The sequence below is a fragment of the Pseudorca crassidens genome, chromosome 13 (genome assembly GCF_039906515.1).
Source record: "Pseudorca crassidens isolate mPseCra1 chromosome 13, mPseCra1.hap1, whole genome shotgun sequence".
NCBI classification, from domain to species: domain Eukaryota; kingdom Metazoa; phylum Chordata; class Mammalia; order Artiodactyla; family Delphinidae; genus Pseudorca; species Pseudorca crassidens.
In genome coordinates, this window is record NC_090308.1 from 52,001,717 (window position 1) to 52,018,222 (window position 16,506).

Here is a 16,506-nt window from a genome sequence, read left to right on the forward strand (position 1 = left end):
AAAGGACAGGGACACAGGGGTTTGTGTATGGTTTCACGTTTAGGTTGAAAGAAAGGAAAGAATCATTCCTGAGTTCTGACTTGGGCAGCTAGATGGATAGTTGCGCTTTATACCATGATATGAAATAACTAGATAAAAAATAGGTTTGGGATGGGGAACAAAGCCAAATTGAGAAGGTCAGCCTTGAAGGCAAAAGTTTGAAATGTGGGCTTCCCTGGTGGTGCAGTGGTTAAGAATCCACCCGCCAGCCCAGGGGACACAGGTTCGAGCCCTGGTCCGGGAAGATTCCACATGCCGCGGAGCAGCTAAGCCTGTGCACCACAACTACTGAGCATGCACTAGAGCCCGTGAACCATAACTGCTGAGCCCGCATGCCTAGAGCCTGTGCTGCACAACAGGAGAAGCCACCACAATGAAAAGCCCACATACCGCAACGAAGAGTAGACCCCGCTCACCACAACTAGAGAAAGCCCGTGTACAGCAACGAAGTCCCAACGCAGCCAAAAATAAATAAATAAAATAAATTTAAAAAGAAAAGTTTGAAATGTCTCTGAGACATTCACGTGCAGATGCATTGAGTTAGATGTTGATAGAATTAAGTATTGTGAGTGTGTGTCAGTAGATGAAGAAAGCTTAACAGATTTGAATCGAATGCTGCAACTTCTAATTTCATAGTCATTTACTTTAACAATAAGTGCCCTGTTTATTATTTTATCTTAAAGGATATGACAGTTGATGTCCCAGTGATACAAGGCAATGAATATGGAGCAATCCCATACATTCCTAATGTTTGAGAGTTCTTTATATCCACTAACTGTGTTTTGCTTTTTTTCTGCATACAGCTGAGATAGTCGTTTCCTTTATTGTTTTGTCTGCAGTATAGTAAGATAAATAAGTTCAGTCTGAAGCTGTGTGTGTGGCTTCAAGAATCTACAACTTTGTGAGAAATGTGCTTAGAGAAAATTTGTAACCTGCTTGAGCATTCAAGTTTTACTGTTGAACAAACAAGCATTTTACTCTATTATGCTACATGTTTTAAATCAATCTCTTGGTATTCTAACTTTCTGTAATTAGAAATAATGATGAAAATCTAAAAAGTTTATGCATTTGTGTTTTAATATAAAATCATAAAGATACTTTGCTTGGCTTCTGGAGAAAGATTGCTCTTGGGAATTACATGATTTGAATGAATAAATAAATTTGGTGATAACTTGGATCATAGCTTCTTACAGTGCTTTGGGTATACTTGGCAGTGAACGTCATGGATAATAAAACTTGGTGAAAACATTTAGAGTTATTTCATAATACACTACAAATTATACTAACATAAGTTTATTGAAGAGTCCATTAATTACAGTGAATGGTCATATGTTCCAGAGTTAATCAGTGGTAGAGAGAATACATTTTTGTGTATGAGATTCAGTTGACAAATGTACAAATCTATGAGACTAGATTTATAGTTCAGTCTAAACTCCGATCAGTACTTGAAAATATTTTTAGTGAACTCTTAGTGTTGCAGGAATACAAAGGTTTAGTTTGTAATGTCATTTTAAGTAAAATTCCAAATTAGCTACAGTAAGAAGACTACCTTATCATATCTTTTATTTATCTGGTCCAGTTAAAAAACTTCAAAAAAAATGTATGCCTTGTGATGTACTGTTACTTTTTTGTAAGGTAAGTTTGGGAAGGTTCAAGAAGCTTTTTCTTATGAATGTTGGTACCCTATATAAAGGAAATGCAGATGAACATCTGTCAGATATTGATCCAATATCAATATCCGGATATTGATTTTCACTCTTGGACTCATGACCTATTCTTATTATTTGAATTTACAGTATGATTCCTCTTTCTTCTTAAAAAAAAACAAAACACGGTATACACACAAACACAAAACACATATATATATACACAGGTATATATGCATATATAATTTAACTTAACTTTGTTTTTATATTTTTATTTTAGTTTTTAATTTTTTAAATTTAGATATAATTGACATGTAGCGTTATATTATTTTCAGGTGTACAATATAATGATTCGATATTTGTATATATAGCAAAGTGCTCACTACCACAGTAAGTCTAGTTAACATGTCATTTTACATAGTTGTAAAAAACTTTTTTTTGTGATGAGAACTTTTAAGATCTACTCTCTTAGCAACTTTCAAATATGCCATACAGTATTATGAACTGTAGTCACCATGCTGTACCTTACCAGTTATAAAATAACTAAAAATAACTAAAATACTGGTTGCGCCAGTTTACATTCCCACCAGCAGTGCACAGGGTTTCCTTTTCTCCCCGTCCTTGCCAACACTTGTTATCTCTTTTCTTTTTGACAGTAGCCATTCTGACAGGTGTGAGGTGATATCTTTTTTTTTTTGGCTGTGTTGTATCTTCGTTGCTGTGTGCGGACTTTCTCTAGTTGTGGCGAGCGGGGGCTACTCTTCGTTGAGGTGCGCGGGCTTCTCATTGCGGTGGCTTCTCTTGTTGCGGAGCACGGGCTCTAGGCTCACGGGCTTCAGTAGTTGTGGCATGCAGGCTCAGTAGTTGTGGCTCGTGGGCTTTAGAGCGCAGGCTCAGTAGTTGTGGTGCACAGGCTTAGTTGCTCCGCTGGCATGTGGGATCTTCCTGGACCAGGGCTCGAACGCATGTCCCCTGCATTGGCAGGCAGATTCTTAATCACTGTGCCACCAGGGAAGCCCGTGAGGTGATATCTTATTGTGGTTTTGATTTTCTTATTATTAGTGATGTTGAGCACTTTTCATCTACCTGTTAGCCATCTATATGTCTTCTTTGAAAATGTCCATTCAGATCTTCTGCCCATTTTTAAATTGGATTGTTTAGGGGTTTTTTGCTATTGAGTTGTATGAGTTTTTTTATATATTTTGGATATTAACCTCTTATCAGATACAAGATTTGCAAATATTTTTTCCCATTCAGTAAGTTGTCTTTTCATTTTGTTGATGATTTCTTTCGCTGAGCAGAAGCTTTTTAGCTTGATGTAGTTCCACTTGTTTATTTTTGCTTTTGTTGGCTTTGCTTTTGATGTCAGACTGAAAAAAATTGCCAGGACCTATGTTAAGGTATATGTGCATATATATTTTAACTTATTTTGTTTTTAAATGAATCTTTTGTTTTGAAACTTAATATCGTAATTCTCCTCAAGAGAATGGAAAACCCCAAGTGTACTTACTTTTCGTAATATTTTTTTTGTTTTGTCAATTAGCTCCTGATCACTTTTCCCTAGAGCAGTGTTTCTCAAAGTGTAGACAATGGGACAGAAGTATCAGTTTTAGCTAGGAACTGATTAGAAATGTATCCTAAACCAACTGAGTCAGAAACTCTGGGGCAGATCCCAGTAACTTGTGGTCCAGCACCCCTCCAGGTGATTGTGATGCACTAAAGTTTGAGAGCCACTACTCTTGAGCAGGATTTCTCATTGTTGGCACCATTAGATATTTTGGACTGGATAATTCTTTGATGTTGGGGTGGCGGCAGGGAGGGGCTGTCCTGTGCACTATAGGATGTTTGGCAGCATTCCTGGCCTCTGCCCACTCACTAGATGCCAGGAGCACACTACTCCCCGTTCTCAATCATCACATTAAAAAATGTCTCCAGACATTGCCAGATATCCCCTAAGCGGCAGAATCACCCCATTTGAGTACCACTGCTCTGAGAGAGGTGATGTAGAATTTTTTTTTTGATTTAATAAAGTTTTATTTTTCAAAATATACAGCTGGTGGGACCTGTTAATGCATCTTCACCAGCAGCTGGAGCATCTCCACCCTTGGTATTTCTGGTGTAAATTACTTGAGCTCTGTGCTTTGAAACCAGTTTAATAAGTCCTTTACTAAGCAGCTCCTGCAGGGCTGCCCTGGCCAGGGAGCCACAAATCTTCAGTCTCTCAGAGACGACAGCTGGAGTTACAAGCTTATAGTTTGGAACTTCTTTACAGAGTTTGTCATACGTTGCTTTGTCAAACAAGACTAGGTTATTGAGCTTGTCCCGAGCTTTGCCTTTGGACCACTTCTTCTTTTTGGCCTTGCCCCCAGATTTGTTCACTGGGTCTTTGTCTTTCTTGGCCGACTTTCCGGCATCTTTCTTCTTCTTGTCATCCTTGGGCGGCTTTTGCGCTTTGCGGCTAGCTGTGAGGCAGTCACACGTTGCTGTTCCCTGACACTAAAAACTGGGGAAAAGGGACGGAAAACAATTTTCTAGATCCCGACAGCTAACCTCCTGGCGTTACTGACAGCCAGGCGTGCTCCAAGTGTGCAAGCGCCGCAGCCGGCCGCGCTCTGGAGTCCGTGATGTAGAATTACTGCATAAAACTGCTTCTCCATTAAAGTAGCAGTGATCATTTATTGAATCCCCAAGTTCTGTCCTGGGTACTTGACATGAATTATCACTGTCATCTCAACAGCCTTGTGAGATGTGTTTGAAAGTCTAAAGCCTGGGCCAATTTATTTATGAAGTTTCTCATCTGTTCCACCAACTCAGCCTTTGAGAACTACTATGTTCAGTTGTTACAGTGACTCATTTAGGCTGTATTTGGAACTATATTCTTTAAACAAAAGGACTTTGACATGTAAACAAATTAAAAAGTTATTTTAATCAGTTAACTCTTCTTGTATGTAACCATAACCATGTGAACTTCTTATTGTAAACTTAGCTATAATTGTTTCTGGATGATGAGGATTATTTTATTTTTGTTGAGGTTACTGTTAAATGACAAATGAATCAATAGTATGCTGTCATTTCAGTAAGACTGTTTACATTTTTTAAAAATTCATTTATTTATTTATTTTTGGCTGCGTTGGGTCTTCGTTGCTGCGCGCGGGGTTTCTCTAGTTGTGGTGAACGGGGGCTACTCTTCATTGCAGTGCGCGGGCTTCTCATTGTGGTGGCTTCTCTTGTAGAAGAGCACGGGCTCTAGGTGCACGGGCTTCAGTAGTTGCAGCACATGGGCTCAGTAGTTCTGGCTCGTCGGCTCTAGAGCATGGGCTCAGTAGTTGTGGCACACGGGCTTAGTTGCTCTGCGGCATGTGGGATCTTCCCGGACCAGGGATCGAGCCCATGTCCCTGCATTGGCAGGCGGATTCTTAACCACTGCACCACCAGGGAAGTCCCTGTTTACATTTTTTGAAGTAACATGTGTCTTCCATATTTTTCCTTTTCCTTCTTTTGCTGCCTTTCCTCTCCCTCTCCAGCTTTCTGTGTGGCACTTGATCTAGTTCTGAGTATGTTGCTAACACTTCTTTCCCTCTCTTACCTCTCATTTAAACTTTTACCTACTCTCTGACCAATTCTTTCATTATCTTTCTAGGGTCTGGATGACCAGATAAACATTTTAGCTCAACAGTCTAATTAATGCGGGCCAGTGTGTTACCTATTCCCAGGTACCTATTTCATGTACTTTTTAACAAAGACCTAGAAATTACTTTATTGAGAATTCTAGAATTTCCTCCCCCTCCACTCTCCCAGTCCTATCCCTGTGACATTCTATTTACTCCATCTCTGCCTGTGCAGACCAGTCCTGACTAGTGGCTGTGATAAGAAGTTCTTGATGTCACAGTTCTCCATATTAATGATGTTTTTTCTGAACCAAAGAAGTAACTGCCGTTCTATAGCAGGGCTAATTTGTTATTATTCGTTGCATGTCTCTTTTATTGCTTTAGAAACTAAAAGATTCAGAAATCCTTTTATGTGAAAATTACATTTAAATATTAAACTATTCCAGTGTTTTAATTAGTATTTAGAGAGTTGCACGATTTTAACCCAAATGCTGGAAAACTAGAAAAGAAGCAACCCATAAAAAATGAGTGCAAAATAAACAAATTTGTGTATCTAAGATACAGGGTGTTCAGTCAAGTCCTGATCATTATCTTCAAAGTGGCTTTCTACTTAAGAAGCATTTCTTCCCACAGGGTCCCTTTAGGATCCAGACTATCTCTGGTTCCTGGGCTTTTCTACATCTAGCTTATTTCTATCTTTCTCTGTAGAGGAATATCAATAAAATATCCCAAATGGTATTTTTAATTGGAGTTTATTTGCATAAAAGATTTAACCAGATTCAGATTTCGCTTTATTTCACATTACCATAAACCACACTCAGAAGTACACTTCAAGATATATGCCTCTTTTTCTTAAAGTAGCTTCTTGTTTTTGTTAATAAACTCAGATTTTTTTTTCCTACAAGTATGTTAACCTGCACTTAACTTTTCACTTATTTTAAGGTGAAATTATTTTTATGTGGGTTTTTAAAACCCTATAAAAACATTTTTGCAAGAAAAAAAATGTATTGCTATTTGTCCACTCAGAATATAAGGAAGGAGGAGCAGAGGAAAAAAGGCAATTAGTGGACATCTAATATCTGGGAAGGAGGAATAGAAGAGAGCAACTGCATAGGCTCATTGAGTGAAGGAGAAAGGGTTTACATACAGAAGTTTCCCCCCAAAAGTGGCAGGGGAGGGTGGTGGTGGTGATGGGATGAATTGGGAGATTGGGATTGACATATATACACTAATATGTATAAAATAGATAACTAATAACAACCTGCTGTACAAAATAAATAATATAAAATTCAAAAAAAAGTTTCCCCCCAATATTTTTATCATCATTTATTTTAAGGTGTTATTACACTCAGAATAATATTCTGTGGGATTCAGATATTTGAGTGTAAATGAATAAGTTGAGAAGCACTGGTAGAATAATTTCAATTTTTAATAACTTTATTCTTATTTCTACTGGAATTCTTAGAAATCCTGATTAACTTTTAGGATACATTATATCACTTATTACTAAAACCTACTGAATACATTTAAAATAATAGTATTTATTCTAAAATAAACTCACTATAGGAAGTAATATAGTTTATAAAATGTTGGATGGGCCCTATTTTGGGGGGTATGTGTATAATTTTACAAGTCAACTTTGTTTTGATAGTGAATGAGTTGTTATAATAAATAAATTGTGTAGTAATTGCCACCTGAATAATCCTAGTAGCTAAAAGCTAAACTATGGTTGAATTTTCCCGTTTTCCTCATCATTGTCCATGTCTGCTTTTAAGAGGTAGTTGTTCCTAGTTGAATGATGTTTTCAATTATCAGTTGCATTTTTCCTTGTTCTCATTGAAAAATAATGCCTTAATGTGCATGTTGAAGTAAATTTTTATTTACTTAAATGTTTATTAAGTATTTCTGCAGCAGCTACTGCTAACTGTTCAGTTTGAGATCTGTAACTGCCAAAGGAGACAAGATTTGGTAAACTATTATACCTGACACTACCATGAATTTTGAAGTATAGGACTGGAATTTTTGATAATGTGAACATTCTGTTCATGAACAGTTTCTCAGATTCCTGTTAATCATACGTCATTGAATTGGCTCAACTTGGAGTTTTAACAAGCAAGCAGCGTTTTAATTTATAGAAATGTAACTGAAAGTTTTCTGTGATATGGTAGCATCCCTGAGAATCTACTGACCTGGTGACCTCAAGCAAATCATTTACCTGCTTTGAACCGCAGCTTCCCTCAAAAGTTGCTTTGAAAATCAAACAACATAAAATTCATTTAGGGTTTTAAAAAAACAGTTAAATTCTGTTCAGGTATGTTATTAATAAAAATGATCTCTGAGTTTCTACTATAATCAGAACCCATGACTTTTCACTCTAGCATCACTTGAGTTATTTTAATACCACTTTTTTACCAGCCTAACTTTTAAAAAAATTTTTATTTTTGGCTGTGTTGGGTCTTTGTTGCTGTGCGCGGGCTTTCTCTGGTTGTGGCGAACAGGTTGCGGTGTGCGGGCTTCTCATTGTGATGGCCTATCTTGTTGTGGAGCACGGGCCCTAGATCATGCGGGCTTCAGTAGTTGCGGCGCGTGGGCTCTAGAGCGCAGGCTCAGTAGTTGTGGCGCATGGGCTTGGTTGTTCCATGGCATGTGGGATCTTCCTGGACCAGAGATCAAACCCGTGTCCCCCTGCATTGGCAGGCAGATTCTTAACCCCTGCGCCACCAGGGAAGTCCCCAGCCTAACTTTTAACATGCTTTTTACTTAAGCATCTGTCACTTGGTCACCTGCATTAGAAGAGAAGGGCGGGGAGGACTTGAACCATCAGGCACTACTAATGCACAATAAAGGACCAATCGGACCCATTAGAAATTGTGGTAACTTTATGTATGTCAGTTTGGCTTCCCCAGCTACATATTAAGTAAAGGAGAGTCCGTGTACTTGTTTTATATTTTGGTTTTTAATTCTCTACAGCTCCCAGTACTCAATTAGGTACATAATAGGAGTAAATAAACACTTTAATAGATTTAACTCTATGCAGATCCTACAAAGTAAAAACTTAATTGAGTACACTGTTACTTCTATCAGTTGTTTTACTTTTACTTTTCTCTTCCTTGCCTGAATTAAACTGGAGATTCATAATATGAACTATTTGCAAATGGGGGACTTCTTTTAAAGAGGCATTTTTCATGTAGCCACCTTGGACAGATGAGATGGATTTGAAATAGAACAGAATTTACCTATAATCATATTACATTTACTAAATTCCTGTGATGTCCCAGTCCTGGATATGCCTTCTTAGTGATTCTTCCTAAGAATTAGATAAACATTATCAACTTTAAAAATGAGGAAAAGAGCTTACAGGGCTAGTAAGAGATGGGACCAGGATTTGATCTTAGATCTCTGATTCTAAAGCCAGTGTATTTTCCATCTGGAGGCTGTTAACTCTGGCTACATATTGGAATCATCTGGGCGTTTCCAAAAAATACAGTTCCAGGGAATCTGAAATAACTGGTCTGGAGTGGGTCCTTGACATTAGTATTTTTTTTAAAAGTTTCTCAGGTGGTCCAGGTAGGCAGCTAAAGCTGAGAAATGTTGCATGATATATTGCATCTCCAGTGACCGCTGGTGCCCCACCCAGCTTTTTAAGCTTTTGTCATTTGTCTATGAAGAATTATTAATAAAATTTTTTCATTTACAGTTTCTCATCAGAAGCATGAGGAATTTGTATTAGAATAAAGATAGAGTATCCTGCATAACAAACATTGCAAAGATAATAGTGAATATAATGGAGTATCTTTTTCTCCATTGGTCTTTCAAAAGTTAAAATAGATTTTTGTTTTTGTCTTATGACTTTGGAGTGCTCTGAGTGAAGTAAAACTGGGCTTGATTACATGTTAAGTTTGTTTCTGGCCCTCTGAATTTAGGAAAGTGATAAACTGTAACTTAACCTGAGAGGAAGAATATTTTCTCAATTTACAGTAGTTTTGAAAGGTAACAAGTCAGGTAATCTGGTTAAAAATCTATAGGTGATTTACGCAGGAATACATTTAGTTAATTAGCGCTGGCCTGCCACTGGCTATAGCTCTTTAAATCTCTTTTTAGCAAACAAGCTACTTTAAAAATTGTCTTGTAGAGCCAGTGAAGACTTGAATATAATTGAGGGTCATTTCTTCCTTTTTTTAAATTTTTAACATGAGCACATAGAATAAGTTGCGGGTTTTTAACATTATGATTTTTTTTGAATTTTGAATCCCTTTTATGTTGTTACTGGCCCAATTTGAAAATAAATTTGAAGTAAATGTTTCTTAATTGGTTGAAATACAGTAATTGAATTCTGTCTATTAAAATAAAGTCAACTACTTTATTTTATTGACTCTTGGAATGCATTTTAATTGGGGGAGAGAGAGTAACTAATTAAACATGTAAATAGGGTAATTTCAAAGAACGGTTAAGTGTTTAGAAGAAAACAGAATAATACTTTAGCTAGAATTGTGAGGAAATTCTCCCCTGAGGAGGTGACACTTCTGTTGAGACTTGGATGATGACAAAAAAGCAGCTATGTGACGATTGGAAAAGTGGGGCATTCCAAGCCTCTAACTGTGATATGGGGATAAGCTTGGTGTTTTCTAGGGACAGAAAAGAAAAATAGTGTGATTTGGAGCTTTAGTAAGTAAGCAGATTGGTAGCAGCGAGATCTCAGAGGGATGCAGGAACCATTGCATTCCAAGGGAGTGGGAGGGGGCTGAAAGGAACCAGCTTCCCGGGAAGGAGGTATTTCATTACCAACATTATGGTTGCTTGCATGCAGAGTTTGAGTGGGGAGCAGTCTGCCCCATTTGTAGCCAGTAAGGAGATGCATTGGATTTTTTCTTTTAATAATGATTCTAGTACTTAACTTCAAATAATCGTATTGTTAAAGTACATTATAAAGCATTATTCCTTATGGCCCATTAGAAAAATGTTTAGAAATTTATTCATTCATGGTATGATTCAATTTATGTTTTAAAAGAGCATTCTGGATGCTGTGTATTATGGATACAAGTGGAAGGGCAGAGCCCAATTAGGAGGCTGTCGCAATGGTTCAGATGAGAGTTGATAGTGGTTTAGATGAAAGTTGTAGCAGTGAATACAGAGAGAATTGCACTGTAAAAATATATATTGATTCCTCTCCTTGAGGCCAGTTTTCTAGACGGTGTGTTACAGCATCTTTAATGTTTTCCAAGAGTGAATCCCAGTAATTGACTTTCTTTTAATAGACAGCACTTCTTTTTTAGGGCAGAGGACTATGGTAGTTCTCCTTATTCATGGTTTTGTTTTCCACAGTTTCAGTTTCCTGTGGGCATACGTGGTCTGAAGATATTAAATGAAAAATTCCAGAAATCAGTAATTCACAAGTTTTAAATCGTGCACTGTTCTGAGTAGCATGATGAAACCTTGTTCCGTCTCACCTCAGCATGTGAAGTATAGGGGATGATTCTGGTATATCCACACTGCATGTGCTACCCTCCTGTTAGTCACGTAGTAGCCGTCTCAGTTATCACATCAACTGTTGTGGTATTGCTGGGCTTGTGTTCAAGTAACCCTTATTTTACTTAATAATGGCCACAAAATGTTAGTGATGCTGGCAATCGGGATAGTCTCTTACTGTGCCTAATTTATAAATTAAACTTTATTACAGGTATGTAGGTATAAGAAAAACACAGTATGTGTAGGATTCGGTACTATCCGCTGTTTCAGGCATCCACTGGAGGTCTTGGAACGTATCCCCCATGGATAAGGGGAGACTACTATAAATGTCTTCTCTCAGTTTATTCTGAGACAGTGATGCTCCAGGTCAAAGATTTCCTCAGATCCAGGTTTTATTGCTCTTTTGATTCACTCTAACAACAAATTCCCCAGGGTACAATCCTATTGCCAAGATGAGTGTTTACGAACAGGATTAAGGATTGACCTTCTCCTGGTTTGGTTCTCCTCTCAGCCTTAATACAGAGGCCAGCCTGCTGGTCCTGCCTACTTTTGTTTTCATGACAAATTTTCAGGGGTCCTTGAAGCATTTTCAAGACTTCTTTGAAGATACATCACAGTAACTTTAAACCTCAAACAGAAGTTCTCATGGAAATGTGTGGGTGCAGTTCTGTTAAGAAGCATCCAAGCACCAGTGGACTTGCTGCCGTACAGAGAATGTTCCCTTCCCTGGGTCAGCCCTAACTGTCCTGTTAACATATGACTCAGAGGACAAATGAGTTTGAAGATACAGGTCACATATTTAACACACCTGTGTTTGGTACCTACCAGTAATTACTGTTTTTTTTCCCCTCCTACTTTGCTTCACAAAGATGTTTACTATATTACATGTTAAGAAATTAATTCGAATAGGTCTGTACTTGGATATGTTTTCTGCTATAAATTTTGAAAGCCTCTGGTCAAAACACCATGTATATTACATGACCACCTGTAGTACTGATTTGAATAATACTGTTGATAAATGCAGAATTCTGTGAGGAGTGTGTTCCCTTCAGTAGTGATTTTCAACCATTTGCTTTTCTCTTTAAAGAAAAACTTAAAGCCTGTGTTTTATGGGCCATCATGATCTGACACTTATTTAGGGTGCTGTAAATCTGTTCTTTTTGACATCACAGACTTAAAGAGCAGGAAGTGGATGGTGTGCATGTGGAAGCCATTTCACCCCTTTCCTATGGTTATATCCCAGCCAGCAATACCACATTACTGAATTGAGGCTGGGTCGCAGTCCCTTAGATGTCCTCCACGTTTCCTGTGGGATCCTGTAAACGAATACATTGTTTGTGGCATTTGAATATTAAAAATTATTTTGCCTTGAGTTCTTAATAAAGCTTAAGTGGAAGAGCAGAAACATCCTTTAAGATCGCCACTTTTTTCTGCAGCTTTTTCCATGTGAGGAACAAAGAATACAAATGTAATCAATTTATTTTTCATGCTTCTTAAGAAGATCTTTGGTTTAAAAAATTTTTTTTTCTGGATTTTTAAAAAATTTCCAAGACCAATATAAAAGCTTAATTCAGCAGAGAGTGAGAAAAAAAAAATTGGTGGCCACCAGGATTTTGAGGAATTCTGTTTTTAATATCTTTAAAAAAAATAGATTGACTTTCTATAGCACAGCTATAGAAAACAGAAACCAGCTTATCAATCATATTCTTAATAGCTCTGGCAAGAAGTACGTTAAGTTACCTTCTTTTCTCCCATTCTTTGTATAAGCTAAGTGACTGCTAGTTTTAATTTTTTCTTCTACTTAGTAGTTTGTTTTGTTTTAGAATTAGAACTAAATTAACATGAAAGCTGTTGAAATAGATATACATTTACCTAACTTTACAGTTTAAAAAATGAGCAGCTAAAGACCATTGAGCTTCTTTTACTTATAGGTACTGTTTTCGTGGCCAATGACACAAATAACTAAATTTACAACTTAATTATAATAACTAATTGTTTGGTGACAGGTTAATATATACTTGATTCATTACTATGTAGGAAGTTAGCAATACATCCTTACTCCAATTTTATTTAATTATTGACTAAGGGATAAAAGAGTTCCTGATGTTACAAAACCCAGTGTGAAAGACATTTGGTTATAAACTGAAACTCAGCACTGATTTTCTTTTAATTTCTTTTATTTGTGTCTTTCTAATTAATAACTTTGACTTATAAAAGTTAGATTATTCTTGGTTGGAATGTTTTTGGTATTGTTGAGGAAATGCCTATTTTATATAAGAACATAACATTTTTATAAGAAGATAAAGCTAATCTTAATTAATACAGATTTTTATTATGTCTTTATTCCTTTAAAACATAGTTGTATCAGACTAGGTCCAGTTAGGAGATAGAAACCACACAGAGGGATAAATAGGTTAAGTATGATATACTGAATGATTAAACTCCGGTAAAAGAGTAACTGAAGATATAAGAAAATCATATCTGGTACCCTGGGGCTAAAGAGGAAGGTCACACTTAAAAGGAGCCCCTTCCCAGGGCTGGGTTTAGAACTCATTGGAGAATGTATATTCCAGCCCATTGGGTTAGTAGAGAAGTGTTCACTATTTTGCCCAGATTGGAGCAGGTCTGCAGTGGCTGGGAAGTCAGGAAAATCTGGAGTGCGGGCCACCAGCAACAAGTGGCACAAGCATGCAGAGGGACTGGCGTCTCTGTGGGAAACTGTAGGCCAGCCACCCATATGGGCCTGCAGAGGAAAGCAGGGTGCTAATTTGGGCAAGGAGCCTTCAGTGTGTGTGTGTGTAGGCAGGAGCCCCTTTCTCCTGCAGTGTCCTTTCAGTACTCTCTACTGAGAAAGCTTAATGTGATTGTCACGCTAGAGATGCTTAAAGAAATTGTGTCCGTTATGCCTGTGTATATATTGACGGGTGAATTTGGAGTTGAGTGTCAGCAAATTGATAATGTGCACAGTAATGTTTCTTTTTCCAGTTTACTTTTTTGCAGTATAGGTACGTGAAAGCTTTTCACTAATTACCTTTCTGTACTTTTTGTTTGTTTGTGTTTGCTTTCCTTCCTTTAGCCCTATTGACATTTTGAGTCAGATAATTCTTGGTTGTGGAGAGCTGTCCTATGCATTGTGGTATGTTTAGCAGCATCCCTGTCTTTTACCCACTAGATGCTAGTAACACACACATATTGGTGACATCCAAAAATGTCCCCAGACCCACAGTGGAGCAAAATCTTCCCTGGTTAAGGACCACTGCTTTAGCCCATTTTTTCCCCTCTGTTAGAAACAGTATAAATTTTTCATTTAATAGAGGTTTGCTTGTGGTTTTTAATAAGTTATATTTTGATAAAGAAGGTGTCTTAAATAATTATAAAATTTTATTTTTAGAAGAGGTATTAGAACTATTTAACTCCTTTTATTTCATCTGTAAGTGAATTAGGGCAGAATTTTCAGTTGATTTGTTATTTCTAGTCTAGCTATTAAGTTACAGACCTAGGATAAGAATCCAAAAATTTTAATGAAAATTTATATATGTAGTATTCTGTTATTCATTGATTCAAGAGCATATGTTGTGCATGCACTGTGGTAGGTGTTAGAGATTTAATGACGAGGCAGTGAGTAAAATTTTAGCAGTGCACGAAGAATCACTTTATTTAGCTATCACATTCTTGCTTGATACTTGAAAGCAGAAAGATACTTTTAAAAAAGCATTGACTGAATAATTGATTCATACATGAAAGAATTGTGGTTAAAGGAGCTACTCTTAGCATTAAGATGCAGTTTTGTGGTTGCAACTGTTGAAACGGTTGTGGGCTTTGAATCAGAAGACCAAGAGTCTTGTCTTGGTTCTTAACTAAACTCATAACAAGCTGGACCTTAGTTGTCATCTGTGAAATTGCCCTGGACTGACTGGGTTCTAAATTCCCTATCCTACCAGTTCTATTGTAGTATGTGTCTTTCCCCAGATTGGAGTTGAAAATGAGATTAGAGAAGGCCTAGAGCCTGTCACAGTCATCTAAGAAGAAACAGCTAAACTTTGTTTTTTATATATAATTATGATGGCTTAAGCAGTATGAATATATTACCAGTAAATTGGGTTGAGATGAGTCTAGTAGTAGAGAATATACCAGGCTGACCTGAGATTCTGGAGTATTCATGTACTTTACAGAGATTTGATTCTGAGATAAATTTCTGTGTATAAAAAATATTTTAAGGTAGAAATCCGGGTGAGTTAAAGGCGTTAAAAAACAACACACAGAATGGGAAAAAAAATAGTTGTGTATTATTTATCAGATTAAGGGGCTTGTATCCAGAATACATAAAGAACTCTTACAATACTCAACAACAAAAAGATAAACAACCCAGTTAAAAAGAGGACAAAGGATTTGATAGTCATTTCTCCAAAAGAAAATATATAAATGGCTAGGAAACAAATGAAAAGATACTCAGCATAATTAGTCTTTAGGGAAATGGAAATCAAACCATAAGGGGATACCACTTCATACCCACTAGAATGACTATAATAAAGAAGATGGACAATAATGTGTTGGCAAGGATGTGGACAGATCAGAACCCTCATACATTGTTGGCGGGGGTGTAAAATGGTGCAGCCTCTTTGGAAAGCAGTTTGGCAGTTCTTCAAAACATAGTTACCATATGGCAGATAAACAGTTACTGTGTAACTCAGCAGTTCCATTCTTAGGTAATATGCCCAAGAAAATAGAAAATACGCATCCATACAGAAACTTGTACGTGAATGTTCATGGTAGCATTAATCATAATAGCCAAAAAGTGGGAACAGCCCAAATGTCTACAAACTATTGAATGGGTAAACAAAATGTGGTATCTCCATACAATGACATATTATTTGGTAGTAAAAATAAAGTTCTGATAACATGCTACAACATGAATGAACCTTGAAAACATAGTAAGAAAGAAAAACAGATGCAGAAGACCACATATTATATGATTCCATTTATATGAAATTTCTGGAATAGAGTAGAGATTAGTGATTTCCAGGGGATGTGGGAGGAGGGCATAATTATTAATGGGTATAGGTTTCTTTTGGGGATGATGAAAATGTTCTGAAATTATATATTGGCAACTCTGAATATGCTAACAACCACTCAGTTAACACTTCAAAAGGGTGAATTTTATGGTATGTGAATTATATATCAGTAAAGTGGGGTTTTTTTTGTTTAAAGCAAGCCTTACATTTTTAAAAAGGAGTTGTTTAATCAGTCTGGGATTAAGCTGCAACTGACAGTTATTTAAGTGTCAGTTTCACATTTCTTTCAAAGCCTGTCCTATAATTTTATCTTTTTTCTGTTTAATGTGTACTGTGTTTGGTATTTTTACTTTGTTTCTTTAAACAATTTGTGGTTAAACTTTAGGTCACTTGAAGCTGTGCCTTTAGTTTAGACAGTAGGAATAGGACCAAGGGAATCGAGACATTCATCTATACCTGATGTTTTTTGCTGTGATAACACCAGTAGTCATAATCTATTTAGAGTTTCTCTTATGAGAAAAAATGTCTATGGAGATATCTAGGAAAAGGAAGCAACAATAATGTAGAAAAAAAATAATTTTATATCTTGCTTTATGTTTAGTTATGGAAAGATAAGTTTAAGAAAAATAATATAGAAATAATGCCCTTTCAGAAACTTCTATTAGAATGGATGCTTAACAACTTTAATCTCTTCATATGAGGTATTAAATTATAATGTTGTTCATTTTTAATGAA

The 16,506-nt window shown here is 36.7% G+C and overlaps 2 protein-coding genes across 8 annotated transcripts in view; one reads left to right on the top strand and one right to left on the bottom strand.

Moving 5' to 3' along the window:
* The window catches only part of ATG5 (autophagy related 5), a 131,755-nt gene that overhangs the window by 51,484 nt on the left and 63,765 nt on the right, over positions 1-16,506 (top strand). The gene's annotated exons all lie outside the window — the stretch shown is intronic.
* On the bottom strand, positions 3,695-4,342 carry LOC137205095 (small ribosomal subunit protein eS25-like). Its single transcript, XM_067702982.1, has 2 exons — positions 4,253-4,342; positions 3,695-4,181 (listed from the first exon to the last, which is right to left on the bottom strand). Exons 1-2 carry the CDS (start codon positions 4,340-4,342, stop codon positions 3,726-3,728), a joined length of 546 nt encoding a protein of 181 aa, XP_067559083.1. The 3' UTR covers positions 3,695-3,725.